Source organism: Leucopleurus acutus, assembly GCF_964270905.1.
Source record: "Leucopleurus acutus genome assembly, chromosome: 6".
NCBI lineage: Eukaryota > Metazoa > Chordata > Mammalia > Artiodactyla > Delphinidae > Leucopleurus > Leucopleurus acutus.
This window is the reverse complement of record NC_139149.1, coordinates 48,971,932-48,991,672: the sequence shown is the minus strand read 5'-3', so window position 1 is coordinate 48,991,672 and position 19,741 is coordinate 48,971,932. Positions and strand designations below refer to the sequence as shown.

General features: G+C 35.0%; 1 protein-coding gene across 6 annotated transcripts in view; it reads right to left on the bottom strand.

Moving 5' to 3' along the window:
* Positions 1 to 19,462, bottom strand: part of SLC4A10 (solute carrier family 4 member 10) — a gene marked incomplete at both ends in the record, with an annotated part of 310,841 nt that extends 291,379 nt beyond the window's left edge. For 5 of the 6 annotated variants that reach the window (XM_082841780.1, XM_082841783.1, XM_082841781.1 and 2 more), the window contains one exon: positions 19,415 to 19,462. In XM_082841780.1, the coding sequence (XP_082697906.1) occupies positions 19,415 to 19,462 (48 nt within the window). Of the gene's footprint in view, positions 1 to 18,402; positions 18,522 to 19,414 lie in introns of those variants that run through there. The other variant, XM_082841777.1, reaches the window with a different exon arrangement.
* Between the last annotated feature and the right edge of the window lie 279 nt (positions 19,463 to 19,741).

Sequence of the window (19,741 nt, the reverse complement as noted above, 5' to 3'; positions counted from 1 at the left end):
GGTAGGTCAAAAAGGATCTTGTTGTGATTTATGTCATAGAGTGTTCTGCCCACGTTTTCCTCTACGAGTTTGACAGTCTGGCCTTACATTTAGGTCTTTAATCCATTTTGAGTTTATTTTTGTGTACAGTGTTAGGAAGTGTGCTAATTTCATTCTTTTATATGTAGCTGTCCAGTTTTCCCAACACCACTTATTGAAGGGGCTGTCTTTTCTCCACTGTATATTCTTGCCTCCTTTATCAAAGATAAAGTGACCATATGTGCGTGGGTTTACCTCTGGGCTTTCTATCCTATTCCATTGATCTATATTTCTGTTTTTGTGCCCGTACCATACTGTCTTGATTACTGTAGCTTTGTAGTATAGTCTGAAGTCAGGGAGCCCAATTCCTCCAGCTCCGTTTTTCTTTCTCAAGGTTGCTTTGGCTATTCAGGGTCTTTTGTGTTTCCATATAAATTGTGAAATTCTTTGTTCTAGTTCTGTGAAAAATGCTACTGGTAGTTTGATAGGGATTGCATTGAATCTGTAGATTGCTTTGAGTAGTATAGTCATTTTCACAATGTTGATTCTTCCATCCAAGAACATGGTATATCTCTCCATCTATTTGTATCACCTTTAATTTGTTTCATCAGTGTCTTATAGTTTTCTGCATACAGGTCTTTTGTGTCCTTAGGTCGGTTTCTTCCTAGGTATTTTATTCTTTTTGTTGCAATGGTAAATGGAAGTGTTTCCTTAATTTCTCTTTCAGATTTTTCATCATTAGTGTATAGTAATGGAAGAGATTTCTGTGCATTAATTTTGTATCCTGCTGCTTTACCAAATTCATTGATTAGCTCTAGTAGTTTTCTGGTAGCATCTTTAGGATTCTCTATGTATAGTATCATGTCATCTGCAAACAGTGACAGAAGATAGTCTTTTTTTAAGTGGACAAACAATATGAATAGGTAATTCATAGAAGAAGAAATGGACAATAAACTTGAGAATATATTCAAAGGAAATATTTTTTAAATAATCAGGTATTGTTTTTTATCCATTAGATTGGCAAAATAATTTTTTTATAATATCATGTTTGAAAGAAGGTGAGGGTTAACAAAAAATCTCATAGGCTGGATAAATATATTCTAAGGAAATGAAAATATTTTACTTTATCACAAATTGTTTTTCATCCATTAGCTTAGCAAAAAACAACTTTTTATACAATATCGCCTTTGGGAGAAGGCATGGGTTAACAAAAAAATTTCAAAGTCTACCTAAGAATTGGATCAGCCAATTTGGAGGGTAATTTTCTCAGCATCTGTTAAAAATTTTAATGCTATCAGGCATCTCCATATCTACTCTAGAGTACATGTACTCTAGAGTACATATATAAATATTTTACTGTGGCATTGTTTATAAAGGGAAGATAAATTGAAAACAACCTGTATGCCCATAATAGGAAATGGTTACCTAGACTATGAAATATGCAACAGATAAACAATGTAGTAGATCAATTATCTAACATGTATAGATTTCCAAAACATACTGCTTAAATTTTAAAAAAGCAGTTTACAAAGCAAGAGTATGATGCCATTTTTAGAAACACTCACAATGTCATATATTATCTATGGGTACATGCCATGTCTGGAAGCATACTCACCAAACTGAAAACAGAGGTTAATTCTGTGAAGAATGGAGGGGGACAAGCATTCAGGGTGGTGATCAACTGAAATCTTAGCCTCTATATTTTTTAAAGGAAATTACATTAATTTTTGAAGCTTTAGGAATTTCTTGTTTTTAAGAACATTTTAGTCCTACTTATAAATTATTAGAGTCTCAGCAATAACAGTACTCCAATAAATATCACAATCATCCCTTCAAAGTTCTTACCAAGGAAGTACCAAGCTTAATGGAAAACTGAAATCAGCTGAGCCAAGTCCTTACCATTCAATGGTACACACCATATGTCTTCAATAAATATCTGAATGAATTAGTGAATTAGTGAGTGAGGTACTACAGAAGAAAACTGTTTTGGAAAATACACTTGCAGCTTCACCTGAGGAAATTATAAGGGAATTCTGCCATTTCACAGAGTAACAGAAAATTGACCAAGTTAAGATTTAAGCCATCTGAATTCTAGTCCTGCTTTTGCCACTAACTTATTGCATGATGGTCAAATGCCCACCTGAGATTGAATTTGATTATATTTTCTGGAAAATAATGCTACCTGCTCTACTAACCTCATAGAGATTGTGGGGAGGAGAGAGAAATGAGATTATAGATACAATAATATTTTGAAAAATGCATAGATGCTATACTAGCACAAGAACTTTTGGAGAGCTTTTAAAAACCCGTCATCATGCTCTTTGATTGGATTGGTATCATCGCTCTGCCACAAGTGCTCTTAGTGAAGAACTGGCCCATGACACTAGACCTACCTCTCTAACCCAAACTGTTTGCTCTATATGCCACCTGGATAATGGAAAGAAGTTTTGTAATGTATAAAATCCAGAAAGAGAAATTACCTATATTCTAATTTTAAAGAAACTGAATCTAGAAAAAGAACAAGTTTTCAAGAGAATTATTATAAATTTCAATAATGTCATACTAATACTTTCATTTTAGCTCAATCAATGTAGGTTTCCTTTTTTCTCTAATAGGAACATATTATATAACTAATCACTCCCATAGTTATGTTGTGCTTAGATATATTCCAAGAGTTTTTTCTTAGACAAAATAATTTATACATTTACTCTAAGTTGGTTTTGAAATTAATTTCAAATTTTGGTGGATGTCTATACTAGTTGAAAAATACAAATTATTTTGTGTTAAGTGCTCTAAAATATTCATCAAACACAACATCAAAAATTTACTTTACAATCATGTACATAAAAATAAGACTTGTATGTTGATTTGGACATATCTTCTTGATTATCAATTAATATTTCAAATTCTTCATGGTTTAATCACCTCTAATTTGGACATGAAAATAAGTATGTTCCTTGACAATCGCCCTGACAGATGTTAAAATACCTGAAATTATTTTGTTCAATTGTTTGAAGAATTACAACACTATTAAACATGATAGTCATGTAAATATTGCTTACTACTTGGTTACCAGGACATTTAAGGAACCAGTTAAATCAGGGTAATTTGATTTCTCCAAATGAGAGAACAACCACAGTAGATTTTGTTAATAGTGTTCAATTAATAAGATTCTGTATAATTGTTACAGAAAAAGAATGAATTTTTAGAAGTCCGTTCTAAAATTTTTGAGCATAAAAGATATGCAACCCTATAAGAATAGTACCTATTTTAGAATTATGAATAAATGAGGAAAAAGTTAGAAATTATGCTGTCATAAAATTCTGCTTACCAAAGATAATGAAAATTCCAGAAATAATACATATAAAAACTAGACAAAAGGAAGGATTTCAACAAATGTGAAATGTTTTTATATCATAGTAGCTAGGCTTTCCATAAGCTTTTGTCAATATTTCAAGGATAAAAATATCTGTGGCATAGGTTATGTCCAATTTTGACACAACTAATTTAATTTACAAGGGAGAAATCCTGGTTAAAATTTTAGAGCATTATCAGCAGTGCTGATTACAAAATATATACTTATTTAGACATCTGGAAACATGTCCTCAATCTCTTTTGATTCCCACATAGAAATTCCAAATCAGTTAGTGGTCTGTACAAGAATGAATCTGAGCTCTAATGTGTAGCTATAAAGACTTCCACACTATCTGGAATTACAGTATGAAAATTATTAATTTAGTCTGATGTTTTTTGCTTCACGGCATCAAAACAGTTCCCATATATTTGTGATGCCAAATTTAAGCTGGCAAAAACGAGTTGAAGAGAAATTTTTGCATCCTGAGAGTCAATTTGGTTTAAAGGAATTTTTTAAACAAATTTTAACTGCTCAAATTGAAGAATATCAAAAATAAATGTAGCTAGTCTTCAATGGGATTAAGCCAAGGGGTCTAAACAGAGAGTCATTTTAATTATGAGCCATAACCATATTTTACTTTTATGCATTGCTACCCTGATTCTGAACCTGTTTCTTATGGAAATTTAATCAATTTATCTGTTTAGCTTCATTACAAACAGATCACAGAATACCACGGACTTTCAAAAAAAAAACCTGTCACTAGCACTAGAAGCTAAAATTGTCAAAGAAAACTTTGGGCAATTACTAAATTTTGTATGTAGTTAGTTAACTATTACATTCAGTGGTAATATAAGCTTCTGTCAAACTTTTTTAAAAGCTTGATTTAATTCATAGAACAGTCACGTGCAGCAGAGAAGTTGTCTGTAATGAATCTTTTCCTTAGTCTCTTTCCCTCATCCATAGGTAAATGCTTATTAATATTAAATGGATTTTTGTATATAATTCAGGTGAACAAAAATGAACAAGATTCAAAAAGTTTCCAAACACATTCTCAGCATTTGACAAATGTTCATTGATCTTTATTTTAACTGGCCCTCAGACTTACGTAAAATTCCTTTACTTGGTTTTCATTTTGAATGTTCAGCCAACACTAAATTCTTTGGGAGTATTACATTTTTTAAAAAAATCTTAGCTTCTTGAAAATATATCAAAGTCCAAACAATATAATGTGTTTTCTTATGCAGGCTTTATCCAAAATAATCAAAGGTGAACTCCTGTATCTTTACTCACATAATATAAAACCACTGTAATGGCTTATCAGAAAGGAATATGTAATTAGAAAGTCAGATCAACATTAAATAATCACTAATCCACTTGTGAAAGGGTAGGGAGAAAAATCAGTGTGAGGCTAATGAGAATTATACGTTGTCTTTCCTATATATTTCTCTTTGTTGATGTTATATATACGTATGCATACATACATATACACACACGTACATTAGCTATGGACAAATATCACGAGATTATGTAATATAAAAAAATATTACTGATATATCTGCAATTTTTACTAAAATTTCCATCGAAGTCCATAGTTTCATGGGAGCATATAAAACCAAGAGAGAAAAACTTATTGGGGGAATTCCCAAAATCCTTCCCACAAATGGATGTATCAGTAGATAAAGTGGGTTGGTCACACCTGGCCTGAAAGGTACTTTTTTAATTTTATTTTTAAAGAGAATTTATAGATTAATACAGGATATCCATTTGTTCTGTGTTTTCTTAGATTCTGTATTTATCTATTTGACATCCATTCATCACAGAACCAATTATGGTAACTTTAGTTTCTGTATTGTTTGTACCTTACAGACCCAGGGAAAGACTGCTCCTTCCAGGGCTAGCTAAATTCTAAAGAAAATTAAGAACTTAAGAACATATGAAACATGACTTTCATATGCAACCAACCAATCCCAAGTCTATACCCTCAACTTCCTCCTTATCTAACTCACACAGCCAAGCCAATATTTCTCTTGCCCTATATCACCCTAGGGACAGGTAACCAGACAACTAGAGACCACCCCTATAGCCAAAGCCTGCCAGAAGTATTCAAACTGGACAGTTCTAAACTGCTTACCCTGACTTGCCTTTCCTGCAGAAACCCCAATAAAGGCTCTGGCCTCAACTTTTTCCTTGCTCTTGTCTTCTGCCACTTGACTAAAACCTGGTGCTTCCCCTCGACCCTGGATAACATGCAGCAAGTCCCTCTCTATGGCCCGTGAGTATAATATACATGGTTTTCCTAAGCCTCTCCTATATCTCTTCCACAACTGACTGACCATAAAACATAGAACAAAACTCTATTTTTAGAGATAAAAGTCCCTTCCAATTCTCAATTGCTTCCATAGACAGACATGATATAGATATGTATATATCTTCTGTTTCTTTAATGTTTAAACAGCTTGATAGCCCAAAGAGATACACAGATCAACACACCTATTTCTACAATGTTTAATCTGGCATTTAGTCAGAAGGAAGTAAAAATAAGAATCTGAACTTAATTTCCAAAATAGTGAAGTGCCCTAGCATCATTTATTTAATAACCTTTCTTTATCTCTTTATTTTGCTGTGTCACTTGTAATCACATTGTTCCAGACACATACATAATTTGGCTTGATATATTTATCAGTACTTGATCAACTGACATATAGTTTCAATCATCATATCTTTTGTTCAATATTGACAAAATTTGTATAAAAGTGCTCCCACCTTATTATGTTTATATATTCTGTTCACTTTTTTTTACAGTAGATCTCCAGAAAGTATTTATTCTCCGTAACTGAAATTCTGTACCCTTTGACCAACACCTCCCCATTTCCCTTTCTCCCCAAACCCTGGTAATCACTCTCCTGTTCTCTGCTTCTATGTGACTATTTCAGATTCCACATATAAGTGAGATCATGCAGTATTTGTCTTTCTGCGTCTGGTTTATTTCACTTAGCATAATGTCCTCCTCGATTGCTTCTGATTATTAAATTATTACCTCTGAAAATCAAATGGTCTCTACTCTCATGCCTAATTGCTTATTGTGAAGCGTTAGATGGATTAAGATCCATCCATACTTAATTTTAATCTAACCTTATGGTCATTTCAAATTGTAGTCCAGAAAGTCCTCAAAATGTTTTAACAAATGTTGTTTTTGTCTTTGTTTTTTTCAGTTTGTGTGTTTGTTTTTCTTTGAAGAATACTGGATAAGGATGGAAAATTTTATTTTCCTCAGCCTCTACTCTGTTTCTTCTTGTGGCCGCACCTGACTGACCATCTCATAAAAGAACACAGAACACTGAAACTATTGACTTAAAAAGATCATTTTAATTATCTTTGAGCCTTATTTATTTGTCTGATCTTATTCTCCCTTTATCATAGATCACCTGCACAAAGACATCATGATCAAAGCAGTGCAAAATATTTCTTAAGCCCATGACTGGAACATTTCATGATACCTCCCCGAGGAAGTAGAATCCTTGCTGCATTTCTTAAAAGACAGTAAACCTACTTCTTTACCCCCTCCATTCTTACCCAATATAAGGGCTACTATAAATGTAATTAATGTAAATTAATTGATTGAAATTTCAGATTAAACAATATGAACTATTTATATATTAACGCTTGTATTAAAGTTCAATTGCATTTTGTCAAGTGCTCTTGCTTCTTGCTTTCTATATATGCAGGTACTTTTAAGATAAATATAAACATGCGTCTATAAATTATTGAAACATCATCATCAAATTATTATTTTATGGAAGAATCTGAGATTCAATAAACTTTTGAAGGCTTTCAATTCCCTCTTCAAGATATCTTCTGAACCAAGAAAAACATCAGGAAAGTATATTTTTCCAAGAAAAACTGATTCTAATGTCAAAAGCTTCAATGCAACCATTAAATTAGGTAGTAGAATTCATTCGAAAATATTTGGTCTATTTGAAATCAAGAGAACTATTGAGCTAACTAGATACTTTGAATCAAGATATATCACTATTCTAGGGAATCAAAGGCATAAGCCCATTTTGTCCTATGCCAGACCATGCAACCATCTACAAAAATGGGAGAAATCTGTTTAGATGAGAAAGACTAGGAGTACTGAATTATATAGCTAAGAGAGATAGTGAAGTTTAGGATGTGAAAGCAAGTGAAATAACATTTTTAAATCATAAAAGGGAACAAGTGAAATTATAAGCTACTAAAATCAAGTTTGTGAAAGGCTGATCTTTTTAAAGCTGGGTTCAAGGCTGACTCAATATGTTTTAAGTGAATATACTATGGTTAGAATTCCCTGAATTACGAGAAAGCATCACTGATTTTTGAATGGACAAAGTCAACACTAAGTTCACCATTTCTGCATTTTTGTCCAAAAAAAAATATTTTGTTACCTTACATTACAGAAATGGTCTGTACTGGAGATTCCAACTTCTTTTATTAGACTGGCACTGGTATCTAAACAGCTTCTAATATCAGGCTAAGAGAACTGATATTCAGGAATTGTTATTATTTAGCTTTTATGATAACCATTTATAATGGAAATTTATGTTAAAGAAAGACCTAAATAGAAAGTACTTTCTTACTCACAATGTCAAGACAAATATAAAACAATGACTGTTGTATATCTGTCACTAAATTACTTGATTTAAAATAGATTAATCCTAATCCCAGTTTTTAAAAACTAATTTTTTTTCATCTTTTTAAAGATAAAAAGAATTATTAAATCAGAGAATTATGCACAGGGTCCAAATCATGTTTTATTTAAGTAACAATATATAGGAAGGTCTAGAAATTTTACTTCTGTCAAGTTTGCCATCTATCAGGATCTTCAAGTACTTCTTCAACACGGTTTTGATGACATGAAAGGTTCTAAATGGCTCAAATAAGAATGATAGTCTCATCTTAAGGACTGAAAAAATTGAAAGTACTGTACATAAGAATCATCTTAATACAACTAATAAAATCTGAGTGTGTATATCTAGTCTAACATAGACTAATAGTAAGGTCGAGGAAAAGGATAAGACACTGTAACACCTTATTAATTGGACTGATCTTTTTTTTTTTTTTTATGTTTCTGGTCGCACCCCATGGCATGTGGGATCTTAGTTCCCCAACCAGGGATTGAACCCACGCCTCCTGCATTGGAAGGCAGAGTCTTAACCACTGGACCGCCGGGGAAGTCCCTGGACTGATCTTAACTTCATTCTTTAAAAAAAAATTTTTTAAATAATGTCTGTGGCTTTTGAGGAAGTAGACGAACCATTTCATTCATTCAAAGAAGACTGAAAATTCTCATGGCCAAAATGGTATCTAGTACTGATCTGTAATAACGGGCTTGAGGTTCATACCTTCCCTGTACAAGGGAGCCACGTATAAAAGAGATGTTAGTGATTGTCTTATGCAGCATTTCAGTAATACCTTAAGCAAGGTGAACTAAACTGAGGAATTTTTCAAATAGTTCAATGTTTCTTCTGAACTGTGATTTTTAAAAGAAACCTACTTCACAGAAAAACACTACCTAATGGTAAACAAAGTTAGAAATGGAACACAGAAGAAAGTGTTGGTAAAATGTTTACCAGGCGAATTGTCACCGTTTTTAAAACGCTAGTGAAACTTCAAGTGAAAGTGAAAACTGGTTATACAATCTTTCTGGAAAAAAAATTTAGCAATATTTATAAATAGCCTCAAAACTTAGCCTAGTAGCTCCTTAAAGAAATAGCTGATTCCAGGGCTGAGGCAGGGTAAATACAAGATGACCCTGGAAAATATTATGGCCCCAGATACTAAGAAAGTGCTCAAATAAAGAATGGGAGCATATTGAAATGATGAGAGCCAGTTGAAAGGAGTTCCTAATGTCCAAAGATGAAACCATTTGAGCAACAAAGTGAATTCTGAGAGTATTGTGTTATGGCCCATAAAATAAAATAAATATCTTTGAGTCCATATGAAATAAGCAATTGAATAAATAAATAAATGGCGGAGAAGTGACAGCTCTTCCCTATAGGAAAAAATTCTAATTTCTAAATGCAAAAAGAATGAGAGAAATAACAAGTCACTATTAAGCAAATAGCACAGTAATAAATAGGTAATAAGCAGGAAATATTCATTGATGAATGCTAAAATTAGTAGGCAAAAGTTTGAAGAGAAACAAGATATTTGCATAGTCTCAAAGTATCTCCCCTAAGATATCATTACGAAGGGAAACTTTTTAACTTTACAGTGGAAAATCCAACTGTAATCAAGATTAATATCCCCGGAAATAAGATATCATCTATCCCCTGATATGATGCACTGAGAAGGGTTCATTTCATTTTGGTCATATTCTTGACAAAAAAAATGCATAACCTCAATCTAATTAGGAGAACTTAAGACAAGCACAAATTGAGAGATAATCTACAAAAAAACTGACTGTACACCTCAAGAGTGTCAAAGTTATGAAAGATAAGGGAAGGACATTAGTGGAAAAACCGGTGATACCCTAAAAGATATTTGGTTTAGTTAATAGAATTGTATCAATGTTAAGTTCCTGGATTTAATTACTAACTATAGTTATGTAAGATATTAACATGGCAAGGTGGACAAAAGGTATACAGGAACTCTTCGTACTGTTTTTGCAATTATTCTTTAGGTACAAAATTATCTCAAAATAAAGAGCTAAAAAATAGCAAAATGAATGTTTTCTTTTATATTTATTTTTCTATGTTTTCTAAGCTACCCTAAAAAATAAGTATTAATTTTATAATTAGGAAAAATATACTTACCAGGTTATATTATTATTCATCTTATTACTGTCAGATGAATAAATAAAGTTATTGAATAAGCATTACTGAGTCAATGATCGAAAGAATTATGCATATTAGGTATAAAAATCTTTGATGTAATTATTTTCAATCAAAAGGAAAAATATTAAGCCAATAATAACAATAATTGCTATTATTTTTGTCATTACTCCTAGAAGTATAACATATATATAAATGCATGGGTTCATAATTATGTAGGTAATACGTACATAATTCACTGATTCTCACAAACCCATGAGGTAGATGCTATTATTGTTATCATCCCTATTTTATAGATAAGAAAAGTGAGGCTTTGAACCGCTAGGCAACTTGCCAAAGTTGGCATACCCACTAATTAGAACAGTTAGAACTGTATGACTTCAGAGTTTTAGTTCTTGACAACTGGTGTCTACTAGTGTTGCTGCCTAATAACCCATGATATGTATAAAAAGGACTTTCCATGCCCTTGACTCTGTGAGAGCAGCACAAAATTGTCTGAAGTAGACTCTACTTTTAAGAATCTAGCACTCTAATTGAGGAAACAAGTTATATATGTGTGTATTTATATATAAATAAAAATAGTTTTGTATACATATATAAATTGCAAAATGATATGTAATACGTAATAAATGCTAAATGAGTAAAACAGGCAGTAAGAACTTAATTTTCTAATCCATTACGATTTATTTAAAAAAAGGTCACTTTATTTTATTGTAAAATTTGGTCTCCTAGCATTCCCACAAGTAAAATAATTCAAAGACATAATTTTTTATTTTGTTATTTTTTTAAGGTAAAGATTCTCAAACTTTCATGATCATAAGAATCACCTAGGGGCTTCCCTGGTGGCGCAGTGGTTGAGAGTCCGCCTGCCGATGCAGGGGACACAGCTTTGTGCCCTCGTCCGGGAAGATCCCACATGCCGCGGAGCGGCTGGGCCCGTGAGCCATGGCCGCTGAGCCTGCGTGTCCGGAGCCTGTGCTCCGCAGCGGGAGAGGCCACAACAGTGAGAGGCCCGCGTAGCGCAAAAAAAAAAGAAAAAGAAAAAAAAGAATCACCTAGAGAGTTCTTTAAATTGTTTGTTTATTGGCACCACCCCTTTGATATTCTAAGCCTATAAGCTTGAGTAAGACCCAGAACTTGGGTTTTTAATGAGTTCTCCTGTTGATTCTGATGCAAGTGGTCTTTGAGTTTAAGGTTTTAAGGTTTTGGGGGGAAAAAAATACCAAAATTTTGTATCTACTAGAGATGCTCTGTAAAATTACATAAAAATCAGATTTTTTTACAGGCTTTATACTATGAAGTTATGTGTTAATGAAACCTAAAGTGCATAGTATGCACTCAAATCACAAATCATATTATATATTAGGTCTGTGTCTTGCTGTCTGCATTTCTTTTTCATTTTTTAACTATATTCTTGTGTCGGAGAAAATCAAAAAGAGTTTGAAGAGGCTTATTACCAGAGCAGCTTAAATATCAACAGAAAATCCCCACTGTATTTATGAAAGAAGCAGCATGAATCTAATGATAATTAAATGTGCTTCGTAAGCAGAGCTGTGTTTTACAGTAGTTGTTATATATCTAACTACTTTTTATGGCACTTGCTTTCTGGAATTTGACTAGGTCATCATCTCTGATTTCAAACCCTCATTGTCAAAAAGAAGAAAATAGTCATTAGGAAAGCAATAGCCTTCTCTGAATAATTTTGGTTTTGCAGGATAAGCAAGAAGAAGCAGAGGTACAAATAAATGTTGGAGGAACCCAGGCAACCTAACACATTCAATATGGAATGGGAAAATTCAAAACTTGCTTATTAGATCCTTAGAGCATAATTTTCATGATGAATGAGCAATTCTTGATGATACTGATAATATAAGAACTTTATCACTAAATCAAAATTATACAGAGTCCTTGGCTATTATACATTCTCACTCTATCCCACCGAGTCTGTAGATTAAACTCCATTTTTGCCATCTGAGAAAACCTCTGGAGTTCTGAACAAGTTGGAATTGGGCCTAAGCTTAATATAGAAACTTCTATACAAATGGCACCTCAGGAATTTTTGTGTCATCCTTGATACAGTACATAGAAGTCCTCACTAAAACAAATAACACTAGAAAACACTACTACAAGAAATTAAAGATCTAAATATATGGAGAGACAGTTCACATATACGTTTGGAAGACCCAATATTGTCAAGAAGGTAATTCTCCCCAAATTGATCTATAAATTCAAAGCAATCAGTTGCTATTAAGACCCTTGTAGGCTTTTCATAGCAATCAACAAGTGGGCCCTAAAATTTATATGGACATGTGGGACCTAGAATAGCCAAAACAACTTTGAAAAAGAAGAACAAAGTTGAAGGGTTTATACTACCTGATTTCAAATTTTACTATAAAGCTTCAATAATCAGACAGTGTGGTATTAGGGTAAGGATATTCACATAGATGAACAGACAGAATTCAGCATCCAAAAAAATAACCTTATATTTATAGTCGATTTAATTTCAACAAAGCTCCCAAGACAATTCAACGGAGAAAGGTGGTCTTTTCAGCAAATGGTGCTAGGACAATTGGATATCTGTATATTTTTTTAAAAAAGCAAAAACAATAAAGAGGACTTAACTCTTATCTCACACCATACACAAAAACTAACTCAGAATGGATCATTCATCTACATGTAGGAGCTGAAACTATAAAACTTCTAGAAAAAAACATACAAGAAAATTTTGTGACCTTGGTCTAGGCAGAGTTCTTAAATTCAACACCAAAAGCACAATCAGTAAAAGAAAAAATTAATAAATTGCACATCATCAAAATTAATAAAACTTTTGTGTTTCAAAGGTCACCATTAAGAAAGTTAAAAGACAAGGCCAGACAGTGAGAACACATTTGCAAATCATATTTCTGACAAGAATCCTTTATCCAAAATATATTTTTTAAAAAAACTCTTACAAGTCAAGAAGATGATAACCAATTTTTTAAATGGGCAAAAGATTTAATAGACATTTCATCAAAGAAGAGATACAAATGGCTAATAAGCACATAAAAAGTTAGTGCTATAGACTGGGTATTTGTGTTCCCCAAAAATTCAGATGTTGAAACCTAATCTCCAATGTGATGGTATTAGAAGATAAGGCCTTTGGGATTAGTACCCTTATGAAAGAGGCCCAGACAGCTCTCTTCCCACCTCCACAGTGAGAACATGCTAAAAGATGGCTATCTATGAACCAGGAAAGGGCTCTCACCAGGTATCAAATCTGCCAATTCTTGGTCTTGGACTTCCCAGTCTCCAGAATTGTGCCAAATAAATTTCTGTTGTTAGTAAACCACCCAAGTCTACGGTGTTTTGTAACAGTAACCCCAATGGACTAAGACAATTAGTCACTATGAAAATGCAAATCAAAATCACAGCAGCATACTTCACACTCAGAATGGATTTACTAAAAACAAAACAAAACAAAACAAAACCAGAAAATACCAAGTGTTGGAAAAAATGTGCAAAACCAAAACCCTTATACAGCTAATTGTAAAATGGCACAATTTTGGGACTTCCCTGGTGGTGTAGTGGTTAAGAATCTGCCTGCCAATGCAGGGGACACTGGTTCGCTCCCTGGTCTGGGAAGATCCCATATGCCTGGAGCAACTAAGCCTGTGAGCCACAACTACTGAGCCCGTGTGCTGCAATTATTAAAGCTCGCGTGCCTAGAGCCTGTGCTCCGCAACAAGAGAAGCCACCACAATGAGAAGCCCATGCACCACAAAGAAGAGTCGCCCCCGCTCGCCGCAACTAGAGAAAGCTGCCGTGCAGCAAGGAAGACCCAATACAGCCAAAAAATAAAAAACAAATAAATTTTTTTAAAAGGTTTAAAAAAATGTTAATCATTGATGTTTTCTTTGTAGTTAGACTTACTATATACCATACAGTAACATAATATTTTATGAGGCTAGACCAACAATGACTTTAAAAAATGTTAGTAACACAAAATAAGCTTTAATGCTTCTTAGAAACTTAGTTGCTTAATTTTCCTTATGTTAAAGTTTAAAGAGTATCAAGAGAAACTTATAAAGGTGATTCAGAGAAGAAATAACAACTTGACCCAAGTTAAATAGTTCTCTTCCTCTCTTACACATAACATGTGCCATACACTCTATTAACTCAGATTTGAAGATACATTTTCAAAAGACCTCTGGGTCTACAGATAGTTTGCTGAAACCCTGGCCAACCTCAGCATTATTATCACAAAGAGAATAAATTCTGTGGAAGAGACTATCTCGGTGTGTGTTTGTGTGTGTGTGTGAAGTTATTTTTAACTTTTATGAGTATTTTATTTGCCCTTTCCTTGATTTATATAAATATGAATGATACAAGCATTGTTTAGATCCTCAACTTTCTCCGTTAGTGCTAATGGCTAAATAATAACTTACTTTTTCTTACATAAAATTGATCATTTTGCAGTGTACAATTCAGTGGTGTTTAGTACTTTCACAATGTTGTGCGACCATCACCACTATCTACTTCCAGAGCATTTCCATCACTCCAAAAAGAAACCCCATAGCTGTTAGCAGTCATTCTTAATTCTCCACTACACCCCAAGCCCCGGCAACCATTAATCTACTTTAGTCTCCAAGAATTTGCCTATTATGGACATTTCAATAAATGGAATCATGCAATATGTGGCCTACAATGCCTTACATTTTATAGCACCTTGTTTCACAGTACTTTCATTTTTGAAGAGGTAGATATGAAAGCCCACTTTATAATGTGATTCCTATTTATTTTCTAATTGGCTTTAATTTAAAAGAATCGAGCCACTTTTTAGTTAGGTGCAATATTTTTAAATCCTAGCTCAGTATTTATTAGCTATGTGAACCTGGGTAACTTATTCAGTCCTCTGAGCATCAGTTTCTCATCTGTCAAGGCTAGATAATATTAGCAACCTCTCAGGATTATCATAAAGACTAGAGATATTTGTGCTTAGCACAAGCCTGAGACAATACCTATTACTACTTCACAAAGACTAATTACCGTCATTATTTTAATTCAGTACTCATCTGTTTACTCTATGCTAGAATAGGACAGTGGAAAGAATGATGAACTGGGAATCAAGATGGGGACTCTAGACCAAGCTTTTCCATTAACTAGTATAAGTGCCTGCCCTTAAATACATGTCCTTATCTCTTTGATGTTCAGTTTCATCATCCGTAAATTAAGAAGTCAGTCTAAAATCTAGTCTCCAATTGATTGCTACAGTCCTTCTCTGACCAAAACATATATGATTGTACAAAACAGATGCATTATATACTAGTTATTCCCTTTTCCTAAATAAGAGCAACACACCCCCAAGGAGTATCTGAGACAACTGTTTCAAGTGGAAGAATATATTAGAACTTTAATTTACATTTATCTAACAATAAATAAAACTTAACTACTATTTACTATACAGATTGAAAGTAGTATCTTCACAGAAAGCCAAATGATCAAGTGTCATGTATCCTATGAGATATGAGAAGGGAAGAGTGGCAGCTTCTCTACATAGAGAAAGGGGTTGAGAGTGGCACCCACATGTCTCCATTCACTTGAAGCACCTTGCAATGCACTGTAGTCTATCTATACCCAGTTTAGACTTCTGAAACAACTCATTCCAAGGTTAGAAATAAATGACACATTGGAAGTGTGATTATTTTTCTGGCCATGCTCTCTGACTATTTGAGTTCTTTTTTTTTTTTTTGCCAAAAAATTTTTTTAATTAAATATATTTGAGTTCTAAAGGATGTAAGGATGTCACCATCATTACTATTACATATAGTCTCCATATATACCCATCTCAAAGAGCTTATAACAATGATTAAATATCTGAAGAGAAAATAGCAGTCTCTCAAAGAGTTAAATGGACCCCTATCTCTAGATTAGCTAGATTGTGAGGTCCATGTGGACAGGGCTTTTCTCTGTCTTATTCATTGCTGTAACCCCATCACCAAGAACATGTTTGGCCAACAGCAGGCATTTAATAAGTGAATGAATCTTCTGAACCTTGCTTGTTCCATTGCTTCAGACAGAACAGTTAGGTGCTACCAGGCTGTACTCTGAGCCTAGAAGAATTGAATGTCCTAACCCTTAGAGTGATTAGGGCCTACAGATGCAATGAGGCCTTGTCCAGCAAAAGAAAATAATCTCCAAAGCTCCCTAAAAAGGACTGAGAGAAAAAGGAACATGTCAGCGCCTCCTTCACACAAACTCTTAAGATGTACCTTAGGTATACCAAATTAAGGTAAACATTGGAGGCTTAAAAGGAATCTATTCCACCCTACCACTTAGGTCAGGATTAATACATTCACTCACTTGGCATACTTATCCATTCTTATAATTTTTATTTCTCTCTTACTCCTCTATTTACCTACCTCTGACTGCTTCTGCCCCATATCTAATCTTGGTTTTTAATGCCTTTCTAAATGGCTTTCCAACCATACTACAAAGTTTCCATAGCTATAATTAATCCCACCTTCCACCTCCACTGTACAGTGTTTTCCAGTGTCCCATTTCCCCACTTTTCCTTCTTAGCAAATAGTACTGATAAGCCATCTTTCATAAAAGCCTGAAACTTAGAATTTATCTCAATGCCTGTATTTCCATCAACAATTATAATAGCAGCTAGCTTTATTGAGAACTTACTAAATACCAGTTACTTCCCATAGATTATTTTATTTACTCATCACAAAACACAAGAGATAAGTACCATCTCCTTCCCATTTTTCAGTTGAAGAAACTAAGGCTTAATCACCCACCCAAGACTATACAGCATGTAAATAGCAGTGCTGGAACCTACAAGACTTTGTTTTAAAATATTATGCCATAGCACCTTTCACATTATTACTTGCAAAGTCATCTGATTAATTTTCTAAAAAAGACCCCTAAACTATTTCTTCCTTTCTCTTCCAAGCACAGAAACTCCAGCCGAGGATCTGATTATGATAGGCCTGGTTAATAATGCAATGTTAAAAAAATACTGCTTTTTTTTCTGAACTAGTTTTAGAAGACCTATATTGTAGTTCTGGATTCATCACTTAGACATGTTATTCAAACTCCCTGTGCCTCCATTCCTTATACTTAAAATTAAGACAATAAAATCTGCTTTACTCAACATGATTTTTTTGAGGGGGAAAAAAAAAGGCCATAAAAGCAATTGAGGGAGTTGAAAATACTATACAAGTATAAAAATAGGCCAGTAATTCAACAACCTTTCTAGCCTCTCAGGTTTATTTTCCTTATAATGAACTGCTAACATGATTCTCTCCTGCCATTAAACTATGTAATTATTTTGTGCTGGCCATTGTCCACATGAATTGCACACTTTTGACTCTTCAAAAATGTCCATCCAACTTACTGCAGACCTTCTTTTCCAGCCAAACTTGTATTTTCTCTACTCTTTTAAGCCACAAACTGATTGCCCATCTAGCCCAATAATGTCATCATCTTCTAAATCTTTCCAGTTAATCCTCATTTGGTCCTAAACCCTTTAAATATTCCCCACAAGGGGCAATTCATATGCCACATCAAACTGACTTCAGCCTGCTTTTCTAGGACAACTTCCAAACCCCTTCCCCATAAAAATGAGTTTTTTCTTATATCTTAATCTTCCTTAAATCTCCATTCCCCAATTCCTGTGTATGTAGTTCCTCTCTCTCATCTAGGGTACAATAATACTCTGACATTCTTGACACTCTTTATTCTGAGTACCCACAGAATCCTAATTTATGTTTCTATTCAAGTTTGGGAATACAGACAAATCTTTTAGTCTCATTTTTGTAAAATAACTCCACTTTGATCTGTAAAGAAATGTCTCTACTTTTAAGCAGGCAAGCTAAGTGGCATGCTTTCCTTTTTTCCCCCTCTCTGACACTGCCCCTGCCTTTTATTTAGGCTCCATTCTTGGTGGTGACTCCTGCATTATTCTCATCTCCCTGCTTCCCTCCCTGCCCAAGACTGGCGTCCTGAGGAGAACTGGGCATGCTCAGTAGCCACAGCCAATTCCGGGACGCAAACTGGAATCTTTTACAGATTTTGAGCCCGGCAGGAGAGGTAAGGCCCTAAAAATACAGTGGCCCAGAATTCGCTCACACCCCCTGGGGAATGATTTGATTGAAAGATGTGTTCAAAGCCTAGGAATGGACTCAGAAACGGACAGCTTGCCGCCAGTCTCTAGTCTGCAAGGTGGGTCACCAACCTGAGTAACAGAGAGCTGAGAACAGCCCCTTGGCCTGGTTTGGTGCAGGGAGGAGATTTCTGCTGTCCTGAGCTGTGACAGCGCTGATAGATGGCTGGAAGCTAGCGTGTGGCATCTCTTTTGCATCAAGAAAATGTTGTTGTTGTTGTTTTCTTTTTTTCCATGAATACAGCAACATCAGCTGCTCTAGGTTGAGAAAGGATGTGTCTGAAGAACTACAAAGTCTGTGAGCCAGTCGGAGATCGTGGAGAGGAGAGGCAAATCAACTACTCGCCCAAGAACTCACCCTAGATCTAGGGAGGCAGCTTATGACCCAGAGATAAACAGGCTATTTCTAAATGACAGTTCAGGAACATTTCAGATATTCAAAACTGAATTGTGTGCCTGCCCCCCAAAATACATACCTTCTTTGTATGTGAGCCATGACAACATTTCCCTTTGAGAGAAACTGACAGCACACACAGACACACACACACACACACACACACACACACACACACACACACACACAAATGGTCCTTCAGTTCTCCTTTCCCCTGGTTTCTGCAGAGACTAAATCTCTAGAGCTACAACAGCAGCAGATTCCCTTACCTCACTGTCAGGGGGATGAGGCACGGGGAGGAAATTTACCACAGAAGAAACATGATAAAAAGGGGGCTTCTTTGCAGGGGCTTGACTGCATAGCCCAACAGAGAGACAGGCAGTAACAGACAGGGAAAGAGACACACAGCTGTCCCTGCTGCTAAACCTAGCCCTCCCTTCAAACAGCAGCAAACATGAGACATTTCATCATGGTAGTGCATCCATATTGAGAAGGGGGAAAAAAAAATCATGTGCTTTGCGTTATGCATTTCAGTCACCCGAGATGGGAGGAGACCCCTGTCCGTATGTCGTGGGAGCTATCCACCACCCCAAAAGTACACTCGCTGAACCTGGCTAGCAGACCACTTGCCTGACAGGTTTTGCTGCAAACGCTGTTAATCTACGTGACAGCAGGTTGTCTCTTACCGTAGGCAGCAGCGGCTCCATTTGGGCTCCCTGGTCTTTAATCTCCATGCTTTGTAATGCCTCTGGAATAAGCACCTTTCTCTGCAGTGTCTTCAGTACCTTACACTCAGCCCGGCACTCGCTCTGCTTAGTATTCGGATCAGGTAGCTCTGAAGCAGGAGGCAATTGCACACTCCAGCTCACCAGAGTCACATGGCTCCTACTCACTCGGGCGGCTGGCCAGGTTTTGCACTGAACGCTTTGGATCCCTGGGCCGGTAAGAGAGATTTCCCAAGCCCGGTATCACTGCCCACACCTGGCTACTTGTATAAAGTACAGTCTGCAATG